The 11,981-nt window shown below is 30.9% G+C and overlaps 1 protein-coding gene across 1 annotated transcript; it reads right to left on the reverse strand.

Annotated features, from left to right (window-relative positions):
- Positions 1-255: 255 nt before the first annotated feature.
- Positions 256-10,054, reverse strand: LOC139486764 (uncharacterized). Its single transcript, XM_071271703.1, has 8 exons — positions 9,903-10,054; positions 7,330-7,382; positions 6,385-6,493; positions 5,937-6,001; positions 5,359-5,439; positions 4,609-4,671; positions 4,274-4,333; positions 256-3,474 (listed from the first exon to the last, which is right to left on the reverse strand). Exons 1-8 carry the CDS (start codon positions 10,001-10,003, stop codon positions 2,213-2,215), a joined length of 1,794 nt encoding a protein of 597 aa, XP_071127804.1. The 5' UTR covers positions 10,004-10,054; the 3' UTR covers positions 256-2,212.
- Between the last annotated feature and the right edge of the window lie 1,927 nt (positions 10,055-11,981).

An 11,981-nucleotide genomic window follows, 5' to 3' on the forward strand; every position in this document is an offset into this window, starting at 1 on the left:
TAAACTGACTGTTTTCTCCCTATTTTTCTACAAGTAGATAAAACAACAGAACTACTGAAATAATGAACTGCAACACAAACAAACGCCAGCATACATGGAAACATACTATATTAACAGCTCCAATATTCCAGATTTGGTACAAAAATGGTTAGCCAAACCTCCCGCTTATATGACAATATTTAAAAACCCGCTTACATGACAACTTTAAATAATTCTGAATATTATTATTTTTAGTGGAATATTAACCAAGCAATGAAAGCGATCTTAATTTGTTTAATTACACCTAGGTAACTTCTCATAGAAAAAAATGTTATTTTGTTCATATACTTCTCTTAATTGTCGAAATCTTAAAAACAAGCAGATAAGACGTATACAAAATCTTTTTTTTTCTTGGCATCAATGACAAACACTTTAATGGTTAAATGAAAAAAAAATCAATTTTGCAAAACAAAAGGTTTTAGAACAATTGAATAAATGGACATCATTTCACTGACAAACAATTATATCTTCATGAGTCAATTGAATGATGGCTTAGAAACATTTCTCACATTTTGAATTCTCCAATTCATTTATTAGTAATATGTACCAAAAATAATTACAATTAAGTTGCTTCTTTAACGGATTTTAACATTTAAATTGAATGTGTTTTTTCCCCACAAAAAAGTACAATATATACTCAATTTTCTGATTTTTATCAAGTGTTAGAATAGAAAAAAAGACGCTTTCAGGACGTCCATCGGTAGTTTTACTGTCGCAAGTTTAGTTTACCTGGCGACGCGGAGCGAAACAAGTTCATAATTAAATTTCAATCATTATTTCAGTGTAAAATCTTCATTAAAGAAAATTCCGCGAAAAGATGTTATCTTCTTAGGTCCCTCCATTAGGTGACGTCATAGGTATGCTTCCGGCGTCAAAAACAAACACCGGGCGTTTTCTGGCCTCTGTGCCGCTTCAAAATGTAATAAAGTTTGATAAAAAGAAGATTTTTAGGTGCAACATGTGAATGTTTTTCCTTATTATTGTAAACATTACATGTCAATACATTCAGCAATTCAAATTGTTTGCTTCCTTAGTTACAGACAAGGAGCTAGAGAATTTTTACGCTAACTGTCATCCAATCAGAATTCGAATCATTGATACAAAATAATTGCATTAGAATTTCTCATTTACCACTTTGAATTGTCAAAATCTTAAAGATAAACAGGTAAGACGAATACAAAGTATTAATTGTTTACTAACGATCATTCGACGGTTAAAGAAGCATCGGCATCTGGCACCATATTTTGTAGCTCAACTTAGTACTGCATTCAAAACAGGATATATAGATCACTCAGAGACGGTAAAATCAAGGATTATTATAAGAATAAAAGCATATGTGATGAACAAACCAATGACACAGCAAACTCAAAGCAAACCAAAAGCATTTGTCGATTTTTTAATAATATTTTTTTTCATCTTCCATGGTTTTATAAATGCTTTAAAGTTTTACGACAATGTATGGCCTTAGACAATAGTCATGTGTCTATACACTATGTCAAATTACTAAATTTTCCAGTGTAGAAAAGAACAATTATTTTAGATTTTAGTTTAAATTCTTTTGTCGATTATCCAAAAAAACCTGGTCGATAGCAGATACAATTAATCACAGAATTTTTGAAATATTGTTAGATCATCAAGACTTATAGCCACATCGAAGTGTCTATTTCAAAGGTTATTTCCCAAAAAATATTTCAAATTCAATCTTACCGACATATATATCATTTTCGTGCATTTCAGGTTACTCTAAATTCAAATGACACTTTCAATTTTGTTTCCCCATTTCTAATTTTTATGATTTCTTGTTTCTCTTATTTGCACATTTATATTTCTATACAACAACCGTAGTTATCAGTTTCAATCTTTCTTTTGTTTATTTCGTCGAAGAAATGTTTATGAAAAATAAGTGAAATCTATGCTTACCTGTTTCTTTGATCTTTGCTCTTTTTTTTTTGTTTTTGTTTAGGTTTAAAGTAGTTTTGTGTAATGCATTGATATTCTATACATTTTTTTCCAATTATGGCAATATTGTATTTCCTCATTTCATAACAAACATTTATTAATTCACCGAAATGGGCAATTCAAAATTTTGTGACTTCTTTCTAGTATTTTTATATCAAATATGAATTCAAATAAGTCACTGAATGGCGTAAGAAGATAAGCATTTTACATTTAGTTATATACTTGACTGAAAGTCATCGGTGACTTTATCTGGTATTATGACGTAATTTTCTGTAGAAGTATTAATTTCTTGTTCCTTGAGAGAAACTTCGTGTGTGCAGTTAAAAGAATGCTCTTTCATATCGCATATTATAGAGCATTTTTCATGTTGATTTTCATTTCTATGAGAAATGTCCAACAGGGGATCTGAATTGTCAGTTTCAATGTTGTCTGTAATTGTAATATCTTCATTTGAAGAATGGCATGATGTAGAGAATAAAGTGGTATTGTCACTTATAACTGTGACGCTTTCCTTTAAAGAGGAAAATGAACTATTACTGGAGTGCACATTGTCTTCCTTTACTAAGAGGTCTTTGTTTTGAACAATGCCGGAAGGTGCATTTCTGTCAGTAACTGGAACACTTTCATTTGGAAATTTCGAAGGAGTTATATCAGAAGGTGTGCTGGCATCTGTCTCTGTGGCATCGTGCCTTGACTTAGAAAATGTGGTCATATAAGTAGGAGGTTTGGTCTCCCAGCCATCATTTAATTGTTGGTACAAATGTGAATATTTGTGTTCGTTTAATTCATCATTGGAATAAGAATTGTCGTCATGTGCTTGGTGATTTTTGGAAAAATCTGCATTTTCTTGTAATAAATAGATTTGAGTTGAAAGAACTGATGTGTACGGTTGTAAGTAATCACCTTCATCGTTCAAACATGTATCACTACCAAGAGATCCTATACAATTATCCAACCGGTGAGAATTAACTGGAGTTAAATAGTTGGATTCGTCTGAAGTTGTACTTTGGCAACTTTTAGGACTCTCCGAACCGCTGATTACATCAATGTATGTGTTGTCCAATAGATGTTTACTTTTTTCATTTCTAGTTACCGGTGTAAGGTAACAAGAACTTACTGAAAGTTGGTTTTTAGTTTTTGTCGGAATCTCTGGTTCATCTATTACATCCAAGTATGGATTGGAAATCTGACTTATCATCTGCAACCTCTTAAATGATTTTATAATGGACGATTCATCAATTTCATCATATAAGCTTTCAAAACTACATGACGTATTAGATTTATTGTCTTTATTAAAATCGGCTTCTTCATTCTTGTCTCTATTTGCAAATTCGCCTTGATCTTTAAGTGATAAATTTGTAATGTGTCTTGATTTTGCCTTCTCTTTATATCTCCAACAAAGAAACAATAATCCAAGTAGTAAGAAGAAACCGACTGCTGACAACGAGAATATAATCAACTGTTGTTTTGTGATTGCTGAAAGGCAAATATTTTTCAAAATAATACACGTAAAGCCACTGCCACAATTAAAGGTTTTAAGGAAAATTTAGAAGTATCTCTTTATCAATTTTCAATATACTATATTTACTTTTGTTTTAGTATTATTGTGACATTATTTCCTGTGCCATGTTTTGCTGTGCCATTTTATCCGTGACATTTACTTCTTTTCCTACCTTTATATGGTATATCTACACAAAATCATACATCGGTCACAACTATTTTCTCAACTTTTGTGCTTACAAAATGTAAAAGGAACATACTCACCACCTTTATATAGATTAACACATAATTTTAAACCAGGACGAATAAATTACTAAAAGTACTTTAACTGTCTTAGTGGCATATTATACGTTGCGCTTTTTTTTTAATTCATTTGTGTTTTTTGAGTAGGTCCAAATAAAAATAGCTTAAAATCAGTTAACCGAAAACCAATTTTTTTTTTTTACAGTAAATGCGTCAAAAACGGTTTTCGGGATTTACTTCAAGCAGGAATGTTAAAAGCGGAATTTAAAAGCTACAAATGTATAAAAAGAAGCAGATTCGCGTTATATGACTAATATTGATACAAACATGCTAGCCGAATCAATCTAAGGTCAACTTTACCTGAGGGAGTTAGGACCTTAGTTTCTTACTAATTTATTTATTTATAACATACAATTTAAGAAAGGCATGTTAGCTTGGAACTTTGTAGCATGTGTAGTACTGGAAAACATGATAAATAAGTGTTGGTAGAACTATGCTTTTGTACACTGCTGAAGACATGTCATAAACTTACATATAACTGACTGGTCCTGCACACTGTTTACAACCAGTGGAAGAGTTACATGATTTTCGTCTAAAATCAAGAAATACCATTTAATGATGTAAATAATGTATTGAAATAACAATAATTATATAAGTCAAAACTGTTTTAGGCATTTTTTTCGTGAAAGATTATTCTAAAAATTATAATAAAACTACCAAACTCCAAGGCAAATTTCAAAGGGGGATCCGTACCAACTGGCAAAATCAAACGCTATCAGTGAACATAATTATGAGTTTTACCACTGAACTGAGAACGTTATACACGTATAATTAAGAAAGTGACCAATTTGATGACAATATACTGACCTCGAATCCTTGCTGTAGTATACTGTGATTCGTTCTCTTGCTGATGTTGAAAAGTGGTTTCATCTGTAACAAAATAAATAAATCAGAATAAAAGGACTTTATGAGGTAATTGCAAACCATGATTATTTGGGGTCATGACTCTGGTGATCTTATCTACAGCTTCATGATAATTCACACAATTGATATTCCTTTTCCTGTCTGCAACTGCAGTATTCGAAACATTTATGTCCATGATAGTTAGCGTTACATGGTTTGCAGCTACCGCATAGATTATCTTAGCTGTATTTGGCAAAACTTTTAGGAATTTTGGTTCTCAATGCTCTTCAACTTCGTAATTTATTTTGCATATTTAACTTTTTTTTATTCGAACGTCACTGATGAGTCTTTTGTAGACGAAACGCGCGTCTGGCGTACATACAAAAAGTAAGTCCTGGTATCTATGATGAGTTTATTTATGCAGACTATGTTATTTGGTATAGTTTTATGAGCCAAAGATTATTATCACAACTTAAATCAGTTCAGTGCACTATATGCTTAAATACTTTTTTTTATTCATTTGACTTTTAAATATTAATCATGACTTTCTAGTAATAAACCAACATATTGGTATTAATATTTCAAAGTTTACATTGGCTATATATTTTTTAATAAAACAACTGTTTGATATATATAATTTATTATTTCTTTTCAATCAAGCATATTTTTCAATTCATCATGAAATTGCTGTTGTACATATTCATCTATACTCACATGTTGCGTGAAATGTAGCAGATTCTGTTGTCATTTCTGTATTCTTAGAAAGTGTTGCCTCCGTTGAAAAGGTTATAAAGTCTGAAATATGTATCTACAATTTTTCAATATCATTGAAACAGTGTGTACATGGGATTATTGTAAACATCATTGTCGGAGTATTATTTTTAATATGCGCAGTTGAGTTGGGCTGTAAACATGAATTTAGTCCATCAAGTACTTATTTTTAGCCAATTCAAATTCAACGGATCGAAAATTTTAATAAATTTACTGCCATGCGACATACATACCAGTGAAACCTATCACTTTATGTGTATTTCTTCTATAAATTTGTCAAAGTAAGTTATACAAGGTTCATGTTTTAACACTGCAATGATTAAATAAAACATCAACAAGAGAGAGAGAGAGAAACTTATACTCTTCATATTTACGTGCTTACATGTCAACGTTGTGGCATATTCTAAACTTTAGAAAGTTTTTGTCTTAAATATAGTGTGTATATAATGATGTGAAATATTAAATTTTTATTTCTGAAGTGTTTAGGAATGCAGTATAAAAAGTTAATAAAACTAATTTACCTGTAGTGATATAATACGTATCAGTGGAAACGGTAACATCTATACATCCGAATACATTTTCACATCTGAAAAGGAATATCAATTGTGTGCATTATCATGAAGCTGTAGATAAATTGAGTGAGAAGCTATCATTACCGTTTAAAATTACATTCCTAAATGCCAAATAAGATCACCAGAGTTATGACACCAAATAGTTCTGGGTTCTATACTAGATTTACTTTCATACCCATTTCTTAAAATTTTCTAAACTAATGATGTGTAGTTAATCGAAGCTATATGATAAAAAAGTAAGATGACTTTGGAAATATTAGGAAACAGGTAAAAAGCAAAAGGAAATTGCCAAGCCGGGATGTTGAGTATGGCATATGTTACAGAAATATATATATCAATGATTTAAGTTGATGTACAGTATTAAAGTTGTTGATAGCTATACACTACATGTACTTACATTTGATTTTGTCTGCAAATGCAGTATTCGATACATTTATATCCATAATAGTTCGTGTTACATGGTTTGCAACTACCTCCTGCTTCTGTGTAAAATCCTATCTTACATTCTAAAGAAGTTAATGATAGAAAATTCATCCAAAGGTTAATCAAGAAATATTCATTGTGAAATATACTTGATGATTACAAACAGTACCAATTCTAATGCAATAGATACGCATTTTGACAATTGTCTCTTCAGTGACAACGGAGTTCAAAATATTTAAATATCCAATGCACTTTTCTTTTTCTTGAAATTAGGCGCTAAGCTAACTTACAACTATTTTTGAATATCTTGAGTTTAATAATGAATCTTGTGCATTCGTATTAATTTTAATAATCTTACAGACTTTGATAGTTAAATTCATTAGATGAGATTACTTACAACTATTTACCCTTCCGGGGAACTTATTCACCACCTTTTTTGATTGGGTTCGTGTTTCTCAAAATATAGTGTTCTATAGACTGTTTGTCCTTTTGGAATTTTTTGTCTGTTTTATAATTTCACCGACTTTTTTTTATTCCCGTCCATGGTTTATTCTTTTTTTCCCCCTCTGTTTAAGCCATAAATCAAAGGCAAACATGGAAAGGAAAACTTAAATTCACCCATGTTTTGGTGAATTTTCTGTGTAGTGTTTTGTGGACTGTTGTTTGTCTTTTCGTTATTTTTCCTTTAGTTATAATGTTGTCTGTCGTTACTGGACTAATGATGATGCTCATATGTATTATATGTATGTATGCATCGGTTTTTTCTTTTTCAAATACTGTACCGGCGTATTTATGATTTTTAAAAGAGATACCGAACTTAAAGTAAGTCAAAACTTTCGGCCATAAAGGGGACCCTAAGTTTTCACCAAGGTAAGCCCCTGTACTGCTTAGAGACCAAAGTTATATTATATAGTCTTACCAACACATTGTCCATTCTTTAATTCCGAGTTTGCACAACAATAGCGTACCTCCCTGAAAAGTAAAATAAAAGAAGATTATTAAACACAGTGGATCTCTAAGAAATTTTGCAAAGTATGTAACAAAAAATGATTGAAAAAGTTGAATGCATTCATTCGTAGCAGTATATTTGATTTTCAACAGCATATTTTTTCATAGGGAAATGTCGTCATTAAAGATGTGCAACTGGCCCAGTGCGTTTACTCCTGATTTGCCACTTTTAGTTTTACCAATTATCTTTTACTAACGAAAACAAAAAAGACCAAAAGGTTTAATGAGCATATATACTTGTATAGTCTGTTCCAACTTACGTATAAAGTTTGTTATTGCTTTCTATTAGTTAGTTTCTTAGTTTCTGACTGATTATCATGATACAAATACATCAAGTTCTACTTTATTGAAAACATAATTTATATAATATATGAATCAATTTTATAAATGAATTGCATAAGGAAATAAATAAAGCACTGTGGTAAAATAAGTATGGGGCACTATATGTATAATGATGGGAGAAAAATCTTTTATATATAAACATCAATATATAATAATCTTTATGATAGTACTGCAGTCCACATTTATGTCAATTTCGCCAAATACACTGGATGAACTGGAAGAAGCAGCCGTTCACTGTTACACCTGGCCACACTGTCCGTGCTGCGATGTTGGTTGCTGTCTCGTAGTCAATATACACTGTTTCTGGTTGACGTTGTAACCAGTGTCGTTGAGCGATATATCGTATGTGGTTGAAGAAGCTTTAATAGATGACATGGTATTTCCTTCATGGTATTAGAGCGTACACTAGTGGAAAAATAGAACCATCTATCATTGCATGAACTGTGCATAGCTGATGGAAGAGAGTTGGACATGAGTAGAATGTGTCGTCGCAGAATAGTGTGCTGGCAGCAGCTAGGTGGGTCAAGTTGTTTGTTGTTGTTGTTAAGAAAAGTAACAGTTGTCTTGTTATAGTTAGACACCATCCATCATGCAGGCTAAATTATTAATGTTGATAGATGTCTGGTTGGATGGTTCTGCTGAGTGACCATTTGTGGTAAAGTGATGTCTTACAGGAGTAATAGTTTGGTATTTGCTTAACAATCAGATTGGTGTCGTATAAAAAGTTTGGCTTCCGAACAGTTGCATTTATGAATTTATTGGATACTTTTTTTATCAGAACAGTCTATTTATTAAATTAAAAAAAATATATTGAATAAATAAAAAGAAATTCAAATGACATTTATTCTTATCTTTAGTAATTATTTTACTTTTCCCAGAATGTAACAGTTATTAAAACTATTTGCTATTAAATTGTAAAAACAATAAACAATTTTTGTACACTTTTTTTCCTAATCTGTTTTTCCAATTAGATACATGTTTCTGTCAAAAATTTATGTATACAGATTATAAAGAATAGTTTTGCCCATTTTCCTTGATCTACATAATAGGTGAATAAAAAATCTTTTTAAACTGTTAAGATAAAAAATATAACTTTAATTCAGAAATAAGCTATAATACCCCCTATGCTAACATGTGCATGTAATTAAAATTGAGCAAACCAGGAACACCGCCCAGTGTCATCAAGAACAAAAAGATCATATAGCTATCAATCAACTGCAGCTGCAATTTATGCATTTTTGCACCGCTTTTTATTGTCGGAGACTGCATAATTTTAATTTTCAAATGTTAATTCTTTTGTTATGATTTTGAATGAAAGGTTTACCTTAATACTAGATTATATAATTAAGTCAAAATATACATGTATGGTCATAAAGAAGCATGAATATCGCTATCATATTAACATTTAATACAAGGTTTAAGGCTATGCTAACTTCAAAAATATTATTATTACAGTATAATATATTATGTACAAATGTTTCAGTTTTGTTTTAATGTCTGGAATATAAGAATCCCCGACGACCTATGAAAAATGGTTTTAAAATTCGTCTTTCACCCATCACTTATCATTGAAAATGCCTGAATTTAATCAAAATTGCCATTGTTTTGATTAGTTTCATCAGTTGTATTCCCGTTGAAGCAGTTTTGACATACCGTAATGCTTTCAATTTTGTAATTGGCGATAGAATAAAATAACAGAAACGGACCCAATTCCCTTATCGATATTTAAAACGTCTCATCAGTGCACTCTATTTGACAAAAAAAAAACCAACAGCTTATAAAAATGATGTAGAGCTGATCAAACTAAGAAGGCCCTAAAGTATAGCCAAATACGAACAACGAATTAAAGGTTTACATAAGGAATATAATTGTTTTTTTTATTTGAGATGGTTCCAACATTTTAACAGCAAATTTAATCTATGAACTAAAGTGTTTTTTTCATGCCAGTGCCGAACATAAACATTTGTTTTTCGATTATCAGTTTGTCCCTTTTGTGTCTTTTTTCCGAATTGGTACATCTTTCACAAGAAAATAAATAAATCTATGAAACGTAATTTTCTACTACTTATTGAAAAGTTCTTCGTTAAGTATAATTAATTTGCCTAAAAATTTCATAATACATAATAATAGAACGTCACTGACCTTCCATTAGGTTTGACATCGTAGCAGAATTGTCCAAATGAAAGTTTAAAGCACTGAATACTTATAAAAACTACAAATGGAAGATCACAAAGAAAAAACATGATGGTTTATGAATGAATGAAAGTTTAATTGAGCTATGTTAAAATGATAATACGGAAACAAAAACCGGATCATAATATACAGCTTCGGTCAAGTGCAACGAGGAAATTTTTCTTGTCATTGAGTCCAGAGACACAAATAGCGCTGTTTCTATTATTTTGTGATTTTTGATAATCCGAAGATTTAAAAATAACTTTCTTTGACAAGAAGGGAAAATACTTTTACTTCATTTCAGAAATGCAAACATACTTGCATTACAAACGGACATGTTAGTTTCTGTATTAAACTTTGAACTAATTTAAAACCTGGTACTGCCAATTGATGCTCTGCGAGCAGCATATTTATTAATAGTATTCCAAGGTTCTAAAATACTGGTGACTTGGTGGCCTTATTACAAGGCTTAGAATACAATGGTGGGACAAACAATTAATTTCTGTTATTGCTAATTGTTCACCTGTATAGATGTGTCGCTATTCGTAGGAATAAAAGCAATTGATTGTTGAATAACAAGTCCGTTTCTATATGTAGGTTGCCGTTTGTTTTTGTTGCACTTCAGTGTTTCTATTATAGTTTATAGGTTTCCCTTGTTTGTTGTCCGTATTTTTTATATATTTTTTTTGCTTATTCAACTTGTGACATTTGATTCGAACAATGGTACATTACTGTTGCCCTTCTATATCATACCAGAAACAAAATTATAAAACTAGCTCTATTTTAGTAATCACCTGTATAGATGTGTCGCTATTCGTAGGACAGTAGCAATAATAGCAATTGGTTGTTGAATAATAAGTCCGTTTCTATATATGTTACCGTTTGTTTTTGTTGCACTTCAGTGTTTCTATTATAGTTTATGGGTTTTCCTTGTTTGTTGCCCGTATTTTTTATTTTGTGGGGCTTATTTAACTTGTGACTATTGAACAATGATATATTACTGTTGCCTTTCTATATCATACTAAAAACCAAATTATAAAACTAGCTCTATTTTAGTAACAGTGACCTTAATTGTTGAAATCTTACATCCCAGCTTCTTTAACTTCTCTTCCATCTGTAAAATGTTCATTCCAAGCAAGCAAAGGAAACTCAAACCAAAGGACTATCCCTAACCTAAAATAAAACTATCCCTGAATTGAAAACTTACCTTTTATAATGGCAGTATGTCATAAAGTTGCCATGTGTGCTATCTGTAATCTATTTTTTTATTCTTTGTTTCATTTAGTGTCTTGGTTTAAATATTTTAAATGTTTTGGGCATTTTCAGGTTGGTTTTTTTTTTTTTTTTTATAGCAGAACAGATTAAACTTTTACAATCATTATTATGATTTTTAAATTTTGTATAACATAATTTTTCAGAAAAAATATCATGTTACATTGTATGATAATATCGATCCTGCAAATGAAATTCTACTACTGCCTTGTAGAATCTTTAATGGTGCACCTCCATCTAAAGATGTATGAGTGTTGTTATTATCTTTCTTTTATAGTATGTCACATGTGTGCAACTCCTGGACAATTATTGATTTTTGTTTGGGCAAGAAAGCAAGAAAACATTAGTTGGATATTGAAAAAAAGCTTATGAAAGGACAGTCATATTCTCCACACAAGATTCATAAACTGCACTGAATTAGGGCATTAGGAAATAAGGCTATATTCAGTGTGTAACAGATTTATATCACAGCTTTATTTCAAAAAATGTAAATTTTGTATAAAAATAAAAGTATCACAGTTATATAGTACTAAACAAGAATGTGTCCTCAGTACACGAATGCCCCACTCGCACTATCATTTTCTATGTTCAGTGGACCGTGAAATTGGGGTAAAATCTCTAATTTGGCATTAAAATTAGAAAGATCATATATCATAGGGAACATGTGTACCAAGTTTGAAGTCGATTGGACTTCAACTTCATCAAAAACTACCTCGACCAAAAACTTTAACCTGAAGCGGGACAGACCGACGAACGGACAAACGAACAAACGAACGG

The sequence above is a fragment of the Mytilus edulis genome, chromosome 8 (genome assembly GCF_963676685.1).
Source record: "Mytilus edulis chromosome 8, xbMytEdul2.2, whole genome shotgun sequence".
Lineage (NCBI taxonomy): Eukaryota > Metazoa > Mollusca > Bivalvia > Mytilida > Mytilidae > Mytilus > Mytilus edulis.

What these genes read in the sequence shown, in the direction of transcription:
- LOC139486764 (XM_071271703.1), bottom strand. Translation starts at nt 10,003, where the DNA reads ATGTTTTTTCTTTGTGATCTTCCATTTGTAGTTTTTATAAGTATTCAG. An exon ending in AAAGAATGGACAATGTGTTG is followed by an intron (nt 6,494 to 7,329) that starts GTAAGACTATAT and finishes TAACTTCTTTAG; the next exon opens with AATGTAAGATAGGATTTTAC. An exon ending in TACGTATTATATCACTACAG is followed by an intron (nt 5,440 to 5,936) that starts GTAAATTAGTTT and finishes TACATATTTCAG; the next exon opens with ACTTTATAACCTTTTCAACG.